The sequence below is a fragment of the Eleginops maclovinus genome, chromosome 6 (assembly GCF_036324505.1).
Source record: "Eleginops maclovinus isolate JMC-PN-2008 ecotype Puerto Natales chromosome 6, JC_Emac_rtc_rv5, whole genome shotgun sequence".
Taxonomy (NCBI): Eukaryota; Metazoa; Chordata; class Actinopteri; order Perciformes; family Eleginopidae; genus Eleginops; species Eleginops maclovinus.
In genome coordinates, this window is record NC_086354.1 from 14,083,121 (window position 1) to 14,098,189 (window position 15,069).

General features: G+C 39.1%; 1 protein-coding gene across 2 annotated transcripts in view; it reads right to left on the bottom strand.

Annotated features, from left to right (window-relative positions):
- Nucleotides 1–15,069, bottom strand: part of tnr (tenascin R (restrictin, janusin)) — a 147,209-nt gene that overhangs the window by 6,048 nt on the left and 126,092 nt on the right. For both annotated transcript variants that reach the window (XM_063885018.1, XM_063885016.1), the window contains exons 24-29: nucleotides 11,128–11,258; nucleotides 7,613–7,745; nucleotides 6,119–6,270; nucleotides 5,812–5,908; nucleotides 1,473–1,634; nucleotides 699–862 (exon numbers count right to left, since the gene is read on the bottom strand). In XM_063885018.1, coding sequence (XP_063741088.1) covers nucleotides 699–862; nucleotides 1,473–1,634; nucleotides 5,812–5,908; nucleotides 6,119–6,270; nucleotides 7,613–7,745; nucleotides 11,128–11,258 — 839 coding nt within the window. The remainder of the gene's footprint in view (nucleotides 1–698; nucleotides 863–1,472; nucleotides 1,635–5,811; nucleotides 5,909–6,118; nucleotides 6,271–7,612; nucleotides 7,746–11,127; nucleotides 11,259–15,069) is intronic.

Here is a 15,069-nt window from a genome sequence, read left to right on the forward strand (position 1 = left end):
CACTTACTTACATTACTTGCACCAAAAATCTTTAATAGGACATTTGTGGAGCTTGAAGAAACAAGGAAACACATTTAAAACACCTAACAGCAATGTGTATTTCCAGACACTGTATCCACTTCAACATGCTTTGAATAATCCTCCGAAATTGTAGTCAGCATTTCTAGGAACTACTTTCTACCAATGGAGTTCCTACCCCTCCTCAATTCCTTCCACTCAGTTCTTTAAGCTGAAATGCACCCTGGCCTCAGACACCCTGTGTAGTAATTAGATTAACACAAATGTATTTATGGATATGAAAGAGCTCAAAACTAAAATAACGATGATAGGGGCCGCCACTTTCCTTCAACCTGGACCACAAGTTTGGGTAATAAAGCTCACCCACCTCCAGGCCCTTATCATGTCATATTAATGTGCTTCGGTGCTGCATATTCCCAAACAGAATTTCAATTTAATTAGCGCAAATGAGTTTACACACAGCTACACCTGGAGTTCTGGGGCAGCTGTCTACTTTGCCATGCTGTTAATCAATCCTCGTCTTGTATCCGCCCTAGACTCAGTCCACCAAAGTGGGAGGGGTCTTTTTGTAAATTGGATAAACAAACCCTTACCTTTTCATCACAAAATCTGTTTTGACTTAACGATAAGAATATGAGCTTCTTGCTCTTTTATTGATCACGTTTTATGGGATGACTGACCTGACTGTGTCTTGACTCGCCGTATTTGCCATTGAGGTTGGCCCGGTGGCAGTTCTTGTACCACCAGGCTCCTTTGTAAGACAAGGCACAGTTAGTGACAGCGATGTCGTTGTCTCGGTCTTTTGTAGAGAAGGGCCGGCCCTGGTGATAGCTCAGAGAGTCACCTGGGATCAGAGGAAAGAGAGAGAATGAGTGAGAAACCTTAAACATCCACGTATGCTGCATTTGCATATGGCTGCAGTGAATAACGGCATGATGAGGAGACATAAACGACCAGGCAGGCATGGGGGGAACGGGAGAGACATGAGAGGAAATACATCCTGCTACAGGCACTCTCAATTTACTAAGGCAGAGAGAAATATAATTATAAACATCAGAGGGTGACGGGTGATTCTGGCATATGGTCATGTTGACAGACTGAGAGATACATGGAGAGCGAGGACTTCAGTGGAAATGTGGAGGAGTGCTGATGCAGGTTTCAGACATAAAGGAGAAGAAAAACGATGGAGGGATAAGGAGGAAGGAGATAAAATGGCAGATGGCAGAGAAGGGATGGGAGAGCATTTATACTTAAAGGTTGGAGACAGCACATTTTTGATATATACAAGTATAGTGGAGTTGTTTCGAAAAAACAGCTCAATATCACATGGAGTTGTGGATGTTGAAGTCATTACAGGTCATTTCTAAGGTTGATCACGGGGCCAAATATCAATGTATGTTAACTTAAACACATTCAATCCTGTAGTTTTCACTACGATGTATTTAACCACGTACCAGCGGTGCCATTGTACTCTCCTATCCTGAGCTTGTAGAGGTTTCTCGCGTCTCCAAGGGAGAATTTGTCATAGTTGGCGTAGACTGTCTCCTGTCCGTCCCTCATGTCAATCCTCAGCTCATAGCGACCCTGACCAGCAATCTTCTGTATGTTGTCAAGACCTGTGCAGAAACAACACACATTGTATTTATTAACTAAAGAAAGACCAGGGTTATAATCACACTGACGTTAAAGCTCCAGAGGCATATCTGAAAGTTATCACCCTCACACGGATATGGATTACGTGTATATCATTATTGAAAACTCCACAGCGAACCTTTAAAGAAAGACTCCACTTAACTGCATAATGAAGTGCTACACATGACTCTATCGGCCCAGAAATTGTATATACATGTAACATGTAAATAGTACAATTGCAATACGGATTGATAACATGACAGTATAAAGTAAATAAGATGGAAATGTCAATATTTGATTGATCGATTTGTATTATTATTATTGTGTCGCGCATAAATAACATGCCCAGCCAATACAGGCTTACAATACACAGACATTTAGAAAAAAATACTAGTATACAGGAGCATGAATTAAAAATAATAATGAATAAATAACTCATCCTGACATCCTACAAAGGTAGCCGATCCTTTAAGCATTGGAATAAATGAACCTTTCTATTCTGGGTATCAAAACATTTCTGGAGTTCAAACAAACCTTTATTTTATATAAATATTCCAAATAAATCACAATAAAGTGTAAACAGAGCAAAATGTGAAACATCTCTTTTATATTTATAAGTATTTATAAGAATATTGATCAGAGAGAATGTTAAACCATTTCACAAATAATGTAATATTGATTTCTGTGATGTACTGAATGCACCATGTACGTTCACTAAATCAGACGGTTTGTTCCCACTTGAAGCTTTGTGGGTTAAAGGTTTTAAATCCTGATAAGCACAGTGGCCGACGTCTTTGTCAGCTGGTTTTACTGAAGAGTGAGATTGACATTTTTCGAGAGCCGTGGACACTGTCACCACCGGCCCCCCTTCAAATGCCACATGCAGCAAAATTGTGCGATTTGCGGCTTTGCTCTCTATCTCCAAGGTAGCAGACATGAGACTCGTTTTAACCCTGACAGGCGATAAGACCCCACACCGACCTGAGAGATTGGTACTGCCTGCACGATCAGATTACAACAAGCACCCATTTGGAAAAGAGTCTATTTCCCTGCTTAACCTCCAGCAGGAGCATCACACACTTCTTTTTTTTCAACTCTGGGAAAATTAGAAGAAAATCCTCCATTGCTGATAAGGAGTAGGACGTGGAAATACAAGAGAGGAAGGAAACTAAGAGTGCTGTAATACATCAATGGCAAGCAAAAAAAATAAATGAAACAAACCAGAGGCATTTAAGGTGACAGGGGAAAAGTAATCGTTTCAATAAAATGGTGTTTAATTCTCAATCATTTCTAATTTCCATTATATTATATCATTGTATTATCAGCAATTAATATAGCAGCCATCATTTTTTTTTTTACTGTGTTCTCCTCCAACAGTTTTATGGGATCAGACTGCTCTATTTCAAACTGCAGCGATTAAAGAATACATTTTGACACACTATTGCACTCTTGCCTTATTATACTACCAATATTACCGTCTCGTCACATTTTATTACCAGCCTTTCTCTCTCACTTAAACAGGAGACACAGGAGGGGGGAGGGGGGGATTAAAAAAGAAAGAGTATGGGATAATGATCACAATCTGGCACACTGCTTCCCCGGATTCTCTGTTAAAACATCATCAAACTGACTTTGTGTTCGGCACGAAAACTGGCCGAGGTCAGTGAGTAGGGAGAATAGATTGCCCCAGAGCAGCAATAAAAACGTCAGTTTTTTTTAAAGTGTATCAGATAATAATGAAAGCTTCATTTTCATATTCTTTACTGCTGACCAGTTAAGCATCTCTTCTTTTCTGTCTGAGTGGATTTAATATCCATGTTTATGGTTCTATACTGTCCAATATATTACTGTTTCTGTGTGAGGGTGCGGTAATTAACTACATGGTCACAATAATAGCTCTCCACGGGCTATGACAGCGACCAACTCTGTAGAAAGAAGAGTGAAGGACAAATCGTTTCACAGTGCAGTAACCATCTGTGATAACACCATTTATTTTCTATAGGGAAAACAAGTGGACCCTTCTGGCACTGTCACTGCTAAAAATGCACTGCAAATTCTAGTCCTGATAGAAGAAATGTCTTGATTTAACCATTTAAATATACTTTATATTATGAATTTACAATATGTATGTCCATAAACAACGCCACTGTTATTAGTTAGCTATTAGTAACACTTTCCTTTTCCCCTTTGAGCAACGAGTCAGTAGTTCCCTGCTAACAGAGAACTAGTTTAACAAACTAACAGGTCAGTTTCCTATGGAAACTGGGGCTTGATATGTGTGCCGTACTCTGAGGCTACTGTGATCCCTGCTGGCTTGTTATCTGTAATCATGAGGAAAAGCTTTCACAAAGCCGCTCTTGATGCTCCACACCCTGAGGTAACATTAAGATGCTTTTATGCACTGAGAGAACAGAGTACAGTACAAGTAAAAGAAGAAGGACGCGGGAAGTGAGACCTAGGAGACACTTATAAAAAGTATAGCGGGACCTTAGAGATTGAAGGAGCTGCCCTTGACTAGCATACCTCCAAAAGTGGTGAGAGGGCAGATTACTGCTGATTCAGCTGAAGTGGAAATGGGTCAGCAGTAATATTTGGACTAACTGAACCACATTTGCTCTAGTGTTTTTGGATTTTATTGTAGGGGAAAGTCAATATATATCTGCAAGATGTGAAATATGTGCTATGATGCTGCAACACGATGCCTTCAGGTCTCAGTCAGAGACTACTAAAAGACTGACTTTATAGCTCACTATCTTTGCTTTATAGTGCACAGTATGCACAGCAGGGATTTCTTTTCTGTTTGGTGTAACCGTACAGACATGTTTGTAGAATATTTTTTATCTTGCCTCCATCGCTTCAGTGAATAATTCCCTGCACTTTTCCCATTGAAATACAGAAACAAATTATACATTTATAGCAGCAGACAGCAATCATTTTCTGCTCTGATAACAAGTTAAGAGCTACCTTTGAACACCCTCCCTGTGGTGTTGAACTAAAGCAAGAAGACCAGCTGGCATTATTATTCGTTTCACCTCATAACACTGCAAATAACTTTAAAAAATAATCAGTGAGAAATAATCTGACACTCAGGAAGAAATGCCTTTGAACCGGACTGCATTATATTGTCAGCTCCTGATTATGATGGGTTGGATTCAAAAACTCTTTCGCTTTCACCTATAACAGTGTGTTTAGTCACTAATGGACTACGGCATGCCACAAACTATCTTGTGTTATGATCCAATATGTGTCAGCTGCAGAGTAACAGCCTTCCCTCTGTGATAACGTGCTGATAATGCAACGCCATCAAATTTCCCCCCAGTGTTATTCAATTCCTCTAATCAAAAAGTTCAGAACAGATTCTTCTCAAGGTTCTGATTCACTTAATGAAATATTCATGTAATACTTTCCTTTAATCATCTGCACCAAAACAATAACACAAAATGTGGCCCATGAACAAACATGACTCATTTGCACATTTTCTAATGAATATAATTATTGTTTTCTAATGACATTTTAAGGGGGAGGGGAGAATATATTCAGCAGTTCGTCAAAACAGTGAGGCGGTTTGTCTTTGAATCAGACAGACGCTGAAACAATTTTCAACTCATTTCAGGGACAGACGAGCTTTCAGAGAATCCAGTTATGAATCGATCAGATTTTGTGAAGTAATGAAAGATGAGATGAGCAGGACAAGAAAAAAGTGCATCCTCAGGGTTCTCTGTCTTCTGATATGGGGAAAAATCCAACAAAAATGGCTATACCGCCCGGACAAGATATGGGAAAATCTTTCCCCCTGTAAAATAGATGTATCAATGAAACCAACTGAAAGCTGCCAACCTCTATCGATGAAATCCATTTCAGTCATGGAGAAGGTGTGCACATATAGTAAAGGCTTTCACAAAAATGAACAAAAAGTCTTAATACCAGCGTGCAGCCCACAAAACGTAGCTGAAATATAATGTGCATGGTGACCAAAAATGTGAATTATGCAGTAGCATACTTGACCTTACCTGTGAATTTCATAATACAAATGTTTTGCAGTATGATCATTATGTTTATCTTATCCAGTAAAATAAGCTGTTGTTGTGCCAGACCTCATAAAGTGGACATGATGCATAGGTTAATCCCTCTACATTCGTTATCTGAGATTAAGACTCTTACCAAGCCAGAATTCATCCTCGAGGTTTCCGAAGCCAACCCGATAGTCACTCCACTTCCTGGAAAAGTCTGTGAGTCCGTTCTGACGACGCTGGAAAACCTGATACCGAAATATAACAACGTGACAAGATCAGAAAAATACAATTTTCAAATATACAATTTAAGTGTTCAGACAAAATAAATCGGTACTGTGACTAAAGGGACCTTCAGTATTATGTGGTGAAACAAAACCTCCTCTTCTCTTCTTCTTGTTTTAGTTTATTGCATTATAGTAAATCAAGTGCTTTAGAAAGGCTTCAGAGCTACTTACAACCCAGCCTCCTTCATCAGTGGTCATGTCACAGTACACCTGCACGCCCTGGCTGGGGTCTCTGTTGATGTAGATGGTGTAGACGCCGCTCAGCGTCTCTCCATTCAGCAGGTGTTGGGCACAATTCTGAGGAGTTGCAAATAGACGACTCCCTGGAGATAAGCAGAAGAGGTATGACGACAGATTATAAATTGTTTGCTTTTGACCATCGTTTCTATTTGAGTTATCCGTAGACGGTACAGGAATTTGACAACAATCATTTGAATTATTGCATCAACAATCCAAATCTTAAAGCACCATGTGTTTTAAGATCAAAAGCCATGGATAATGATTTACCGCTTGCTGTTTACAGCCCATAACGTTACTTTTTAGCAGACAGTTGTTTTAGTGGAAAAGCTCTGATCAACCAACTGTATGCTATCTGCACAACCTCAAATGACAGACATACCCGTTAAAGAGCAAATTCCCCTCAGGAGAGAGGAGAAAACTAAAAGTAGAGCAAATATTGATTTAACATTCATTAGGCAAGCAGAAACACAGCTCTAAATAAAGGTTAATTTTCCTCCATTTCCATTTGATGAGTGTACTATTAAGTTTCCTATACATTTTATAAGGTTATAAATTCTAATAGTGTGCTTAAAGCTTATCCTGCTGCCTCGGTGTTAGTAATGCACAATGACTAGATGCACTTTATAAACACTTTAGATACAGAAAATACAGATTTAATATGACTATTAAAACCATTACATTTTGTTGCATTGTCAATACAGTTGCTAGACTGTTCCATGTTTTGCTGCTTGAACAGGCTGTCAAACTGAGTTTATGCATCATAAAATATGACAGCTAGAGCTTGTTGTGTGTTGATTAAACTGCAATGCTGGCATCTTACAGCAAGTTCATTAAAAAGGGAAATGCATGACCATGTTTGAAAATAAGCTGTGATTTGGAATAGCTTTTGAAGCTTTGAAAAAAAAACCATGAATTAAAAGTTTAGGATTAAAGTTAAACTGACAACCTGCAAAGCGCTCATTACACTGCTATGTCTCCAACTAACTGCTGGGTTGAAATGGTAGATATGTTTACTTTTGGGATGTTCACAGAATTTATCAAATGATTAGCAACTTCATAACTTTCTGACCCTTGTTTGAGGGACATACCCAGCATCTAATTATAGACTGGGCAGAAACATTGAAGATTAGAGCAATCTGCCCAGCTGTAGGATCTTAGACAGCCAACCTGCAGGTGCAGCCTACTGGGAAGTCTCCCTCACTTCGCTACAGGAAATGGAGATTATAATTGTGTCTGACGTTGGGAACCCATTACTGTGCAACTTGGCTATGGTGACACAGGATGTGAAATGCTGTGCAAAAAGGGGAAACAAATCGGGCCAAGAAAAACTCACCCTGTAAGAGTCTCTTTCCAAGTTTGAATCAAACAATACAAACAAATGATGTGTGTGTATGTGAGGGGATTATGTGTGTGTGTGTACTGCACCTGTAGTAAAGGTAGTAGAGACTACAGCGCTGGTGTCAAGTCCTCTTGCAGCCTGGAGCTTCACTGTGAACTCTGTCGTCTCAGCCAGACCCTCCAGTCGAATCCATGTGTCCTCTGAGTCAAGTATCAGCTCCTACCACACACACACACACACACACACACACACAAACACACACACACACACATTCATTCACATACAAAGTAAAAAAATATTAGATTGAGACATTGTTTTATATAAAAGCAATCATTTAATGTGATTTATGTGTAAACCTCAGGGTAGAAAACTAATTATATAAGAATCCCCACCAGTCACAGATAAAACATTGTATTTTGCTCGTGAGTTTTCAAAAGACTTGTGGCAACAAAGAGACCTTCAGGCTATTTTTGTTCAGGAAACACACGGCAGCTTGCTTTGTGTTCTTGTAGCACAATGTTATTTTAAACTGATGACTCAAAAAGATAAGGAGGAATTTAGGAGAATTGAAAAAAGGATATAAGTTCATTTAAATACTTTATTGGTGAATTTGTATAAGTTAGCTGTTGGTATATGAAACGTTCTTTTAATTGTTGATGATTTTTTTCCCCACATAAATCTTTAGTAAAATGGTGGCTTCTTGTACTTCTTTGTAAGATAGGCTGAATATTTGACAGGACAAATAAATAACAAAGTAGTAACTCTTGGACATGAAGAAAGGGACTAAGCCATAGAAAATAAAATAGGGGAAGACGAGATAAAAGAGTTTTATTGGACAGCCAAGTTGACACGCTATGAAGGAATCAGGGAATAAACACTTTCAATTTCTGTTAAAGAAGTCATAAAAGTACAAGACAGTTACTTCCCTCGGTTTGTGACACATGTTGTTTCATTGAGCCTGTCTAAAGGAGCCACGACATAAAGTACTTCCTGTGACACAGGTTTCTTAGATCAGACACACATTGCTTCAACTTTATGCCTGTTTTTGTATGCATGTATGTTACAGTTTGCCCTGGATACACATTAAATATGAAGAAGAATGAATGAAATATTCAGCAAGTTTGGAAAAAGAAATCACACATTTCCATGCAATGTGTCTACGTGAATTATGCATGGAAGCAGCTGGTAAATGTTGTCTCTCCGTCTCCGAGGAGCTAACATATTCCCACCATGTTTTCCAGGGTCAAGATACGATTTTCATTGAAAGCAAATCCTCCCTCCCTTTATATAGTACGCTCATTAACAATTGTTTCTGTGTGATGGACGTTTATTCATCCTTGTGTATGTTTTATTAGGGAGAACTTTATTATTCTAAGCACGAAAATAACCAACAATGATATATGCATTTACAAACTGGTAAGTAAATGTTAATCAGATAAAAAAAAATCTCAATTATCTGTAAATTGTAAGTCCATTATCACCGTCAAAGAGAAAGCTGAACAGCTGCAAGGCTGACAAATATGTGTTTAGATTACAGCCGAGGTAACGCTGCTACATATTTCCAGCCAAGACAGACCTCAAGTAAAGACAACAGGAGGAAAATCTCTCAAGGAGTTCTTCAATCTGCGGCCACAGCGGTCGGTGAAAGAACGCTATGACTCATTTTCTTTTTGAACAAAATGAGTGTGGCACTTGGTATTGATGCAGCTCACAGTAGCGAACAAAGATTTTAATAAAATCTAAAAGAACATTATCAAAGGTGGGGAGGAGAGTGAGACAAAAGAAAGATGTTCATACTGGGGTTACAGATTATTTTTTATAAATGATGAGAGCTTTATAGAAAATGTATTTATTTTTGCTTTTGTTGGTGAAAATATAAAAAATGCAATCTGTTACGAGCTATTGGCCAACAGTGGGTTTCTTTCCAGTCGTAGCGAGAGCCAACACACCAATATTATATTAACTGCTAACTTTTTGAGAATAGGTGCTTTAGATGACCAGCTAATTAGCTATCCAGCCTGCAAACTGTATTCTCTTGTTTGGTTGCCCATTCAGCTACTGGAAGTTTGCCCTCATTTGTTAGACAATTAAGCTGAATTTGATAGGAAGCATATATTAGTGACAAAGGTAATGTTTGTTGTCTGTGGCTCTTGTTTTGTGTAGCAGGCTGCTGTCTCGTTGTAAGTCAGTATGCCTATAATAAAGAAGGTGTTTATGCAGATATGTTTTATAAGAAACTACATAAATTGGCGATATGAAAACAACATTTTTTGTGAGCATTTAAAAGGAAATGACATATTGAAACCTAATAGTCTTAGATATGAATCTCTCCCTATTTGGTACTGGTTTGTATGCTACGTGTATGTGTATTATGCAGATATGTTTGTGGTAGTATATAAATAATTGTGAAAAATGTAATTTCTCTTTAACATGCAAATTTATACAGACTCTTGGAAATGGCATATAAAACGTTGATTTAAAATTATTCTTGTGTAAAAGCCATTATATTTCTAGGGAAAATGTTTCTCTTGAAACAAACCATTGTTTTGGAAAAAAGACGAAAAGGCAGAACGAGGAATGAATATCAAGATTAAGAAGAACACTGACGGCACTCGAAACAATTATAATCAAAAATGGGATACTGTTGCATTCTTTGTACATGAGTGACACCCGATGGTCAACCACAAAGCAGTACCACACATACAAGCTCAGTGTGTCTGTGTGTGTGTGTGTGTGTGTGTGTGTGTGTGTGTGTGTGTGTGTGTGTGTGTGTGTGTGTGCCTGACATTGGGTATTGAAGGGGACCATCTTTGAACATCTGGTTTCATGTGTGCGCTTGTGTGTAGGACACCTAATTGCCAATAAAAGGGAGGCTTTTGCAGGACATCATGGGAAAGGGTGCTAGTCAATTCGATAACAGGCGTGGTGCGTTCTACACAGAGCTTACTAATGGCCTTTATTACCATGAATCAGCCACAGGAAAATATTTAATCAAAATAAACAATGGCTCTACTGAGACACATTAAAGTTATATCTCCATTAGACAGTCAATTTCCCGGCTTGATTCACTGGTGTGTGTGTGTGTGTGTGTGTGTGTGTGTGTGTGTGTGTGTGTGTGTGTGTGTGTGTGTGTGTGTGTGTGTGTGTGTGTGTGTGTGTGTGTGTGTGTGTGTGAGTGTGAATCAATCTGTGGACTTGTGTGTCCCTGAATGCTTTCACACTCAACATCAAGGGATTTTAGATTAAAAGATAAAATGTGGATTTTGAAGTATGTGTCATAAAGTTCAGATTTTCTTTTCCTGAACATTGTTCAACACTGCAATAATAGGTTCAATAAACTGGGAACATTGTCTTCTTTGCAGTAATCCAAGAAGGTGTTTTCATGTGTCTCTAATATATGCAGTGTCTATTTTCAGGTGATTGGATTAGCAAAAGTACAGTTTATCTCCCTGACACATGATTGCAAATGTTTCATGGATACTCAACCGGAATTTAGAAAGTAGATAAGGAAACCTCAGATAAAACTTTAACATACATGTAATTACAGTATAGAAGATAACAGACACAGTTGAGACCGAGTTCTGCTTTGTGCACTACGTACTTTGCGGCTGCCGTCGGTTGCCTTGTAAGTGAGCATGTAATTGTCGATTTCGGCGATTGGTGGTTGCCAGGAGATGAGAGCGCTGCGGTGATTCACCTCACTGGCAGTCAGGTTCAGGGGCGCGTCCATGGCTGCCGGAGAGAAAAAGCATATCAATTAAGTGCCATACAAGGAATGCTTTCAGGACGCTTTATACATCCTCTCCGTACTGTAGTTATCAAATAATGACTGAGCTGTTGACCTGTCTAAACCCACTTTTGGCAAAAGGTTTTAATAAATGATACACATTGCAATCACGCTTTTTATAGATGCTCAGTTGTCGAGTGGATTGAGTGAATGTCTAAAACTGAAGAAGAAAAATGTTCTGTTGACTTATGGAGTTACTGTGACTTTCTCGCCATCTGAAGAGTGCCCAACAGTTCTAACATGGAGGATTCCATTAATTGTATGGTAGCAGTGGGTTGTTGTTTGCTTAAAGGCACAACAGCACTCTTCAGGTACAAGTCCACACTCCTTACTTGGAGTTGAAAAGCAGGTCTATAAAAATGTGTTTTTCTAAGAGATTTAAACAAAAATCATTGTTTCTGCAAGCCGTATCAGCAGACAGCTGACCTGAGGATCTGAGAATGCGGATTGGCTCATATGGGGTCAACATTTCTGCAATATTGCATCTGAAGGCCAAACCCTAAAATGCTTTAAAGGGATCTGTAAAGCCCGAAATAAATTCTTAATCGAACAAAGAGTTAATGTAGAGAAGCCAGGATTGGGGTTATTTGATCTTGCGAGTTAAAACCTGACCTACTTTGAGGTGAGATGTATAGTTGATGGCGGAAATGAGGCAGTTGCAGTAGTCAAGTTGTGAACATGGTTGTGTGAATGACATTTTCTAGGTCTGAGCGTGAGAGCATTGTGTCAATCCTCGTAATGGTTCTTATTCAAAGGAAGCCGGATCGGACACGTTTTTTTTTGATCTGTTGTTCAAAGCTTTCGTTTGAATGAAGTAGTACTTCCGCGTTTTGGCAAAAGACTTTTCATTAGCAAACAAACCACAGCTGATGTATGCAAACACTGATTTGCATGCAATATGCATAGCACAATTGGAAACAGAATGTTACTAAATGTACTAAATGTGCTGATAATTTATGTTCTAGATACATTTTATTCCTTTTTAGTTCTAATGTTTTATATTTTATTTGGCACTCCCTTAATGAGGCTAACTGGCAGAAAACTGAAACCTTATTGGACCTTTCTCTGAGGTTGGCACTCCTGCTGTTCTGCCTTGGCCACATTTTTCTCTCTCTGGACAGAACCAGCAAGAGATGTAACAAAGCGTCAAAGATCCCAACCTCCCCACAAAACTCTGTTGCTTAGATAAAATAAACCAGACAAATGTTATGCCAGTACTGCTGAAGGTCATCTTGAATTGATCTCTTTATTTCGATTTCTTTGCAACTTGAACCACAAGTGTGATGCTGCCTGAAGCAATCATACATATTTTTCTCCCCCTTAACAACTCTGATAAAGAGACCATGTGAACCATGTGCAAAACAAAGCATTGGCCCACATCTTAATATTTCTCCTGATTTTAGATTGTTTGCCTTTATTTGATAGTCTGAGGGACAGAGGCATTAGACTTCCACAACCTTGAAGTGTATAAAAACAAATCTATTGAAACATCTGCACACAAATCAATTGTTTGACATGTTTCACAATAGTGAGAACAACTAGGCACATATTTTGAATCTATTTCCGTTTAGCAAATGCTGCTAACGCCAGAGTTAATAGTGTAATTGGTGTAGACAATATTACTCTCTTTTTTTTAAATGTAATAATGTAATAGTTTTTGGACAATGCGAATCTATGACAAAGGGGAATTAGCTATGCTAGACTCTGGCTACAAAGGCAACACTTCTCAGTAAAAAAAAAATAATACTTACTTATTTATACTTTTGTCTTATTATGATTTGTAGATTAGGAGTATAATATTAACAATCTTATCCTTTAATGCGTGAAATCCAATGACAAACTAGTTAATATGGTCCTCATTAGGGATGAAAGCTGGACACTAAATTCATAGATGCGTGCCACAGGAACAAAAAGGAATATTTCTCATTCCAAATAAAACAACACAAAAAGAGCTTAGAATCTGTACTTTACAAGCAGTTAAAGGTGAAAACATAGGAAAGGAAAAGCACAGGTAACAAGGAATAGATTCCCTTTTGGACACTCTTGCACGTATACGGTAAATGTTCTCCATGAGAAGGGTACATTTTCTACGTCAGTTATCCTAAATCCCCACAGGACTGAGTGAGAGGAGCAGAGAGACAGTTTTCCATGTTTAGTCACACTGTGTCACCACCTCAAAAGCATTCAATCCCTTGATCGGTAAGCCCACCCAAGTTTTGCTGCACATTACATCACTCCATCCCAGTATATTCTTGGTGCCTCCACAGTTTAAACAAGGCTTGATTATAGTCTGTCTTGAGACCTTAACCACATCACAAGCACCTCAATTTCCCCACCTTACATCACCCTGCTTTAGTCAATATCTGATCTTCCGACATGGTGGCAGAAGCATTGACACGCTGTAACCTCATTTGAGAGCTTGATAGAAAATAGATGACCTTCATTTTTGAAATACCAGTTTCCAGGAGTTACATCATGGGTCTGGGGTACATTGTCAGCAAACAGCAGTCTGAGTATGGGAGGCAGGAGCTGAAACAACTGAAGTGCTGCGCTTTGTGTTATGTGCAATCCAATGTTCCCACGGTGAGTACAAGATAAAGATGTCCACAAACATTTCTGTCACTTTCTGTGATGTCAACAAACATGCACTTTTGTACACAGTTTTAACTTTTAACTTCTTAGGAGTACTCCTCCCTAACTTTTAGCTAAACAACTAACCCCTAATTGAACTCAGACTTTACACAACTCTCCACAAACTCATGCTGTCTTATTTAAATACTTGTCTGTGTGCACATTTGGAAAGATCAATGACAGCTCAGTAATTAACAGCATGTTCCCGCCTTGATAACCTCCTGAATTAAGTGGGGTGCCTTCCTTTTGGAGACAGTGATAGGCAGATTCACATTGTGTGGCGGGGGGATTTAGAGAGAGTGACAGAAATGGAACAAAGAGGTTTTTAGGAGTGCCAGGCTGAGCAGTGTGCTTGGAGATGAACACAGCACATTGCACATTGTGCTGAAGTTCTCCTCTCCTGCACCTTCTCTTTGTTGACCTCGCCTGAATCTCTTTTCTGCATTTCCTCCTCATCTTCTTTGTCTGTTCCATCGTATTCCCACATCAATCTGTGGTCTTCCTCTGCTTCACTCTCTTATCACTTGTTATCTCCATTGGTGCTTGTGTTTCTCTCTCCTTCCCATCCTTTGTCCACCTCTATTCTTGCTTATCTGACAGGCTGCCATTCTCACTCAATGTGCTAGAGAGTGAACCAGAGTTTATCTTTTTGTTTTTGTCTTCCTTTTGGCTTGATGTACACTCCTGCTACGTTATGCATTAGAGATAGGCGAGGGAAAGAATTGTCGGGAGGGGCATTTCATAAAAAAGGAAGGCCAGCAAACATCTGTATTTTCTTTACTTTCTCTAAATTAACAAATTAAACTATTTCCTTATCCTGTTCTCACTGACGCTCTCCCTCCAATTAAACCTTTGCATGGCGTGCGCCCAGGCAGGTGAGCAGGTGAGCAGGTGTCGGGAGTTACTGGCAGCTCTGAAGCTCCATTTTCAGACGAGGCGGTTTGAACAATGGCATTGAGATGAATGGGTTTGGCTTCATCTAATGTCTCATTAACACGCTGTGTAAACAATAGGAAGGTAAAAAAAAAAGAACACACACAGAGCAGCAGATGGGAAGGGCAGCACGGGCAGCAGTAATTTGTTGTAGAAAGACAGAGGGAGTTATTCTTCTGGAGTGGGAAAACA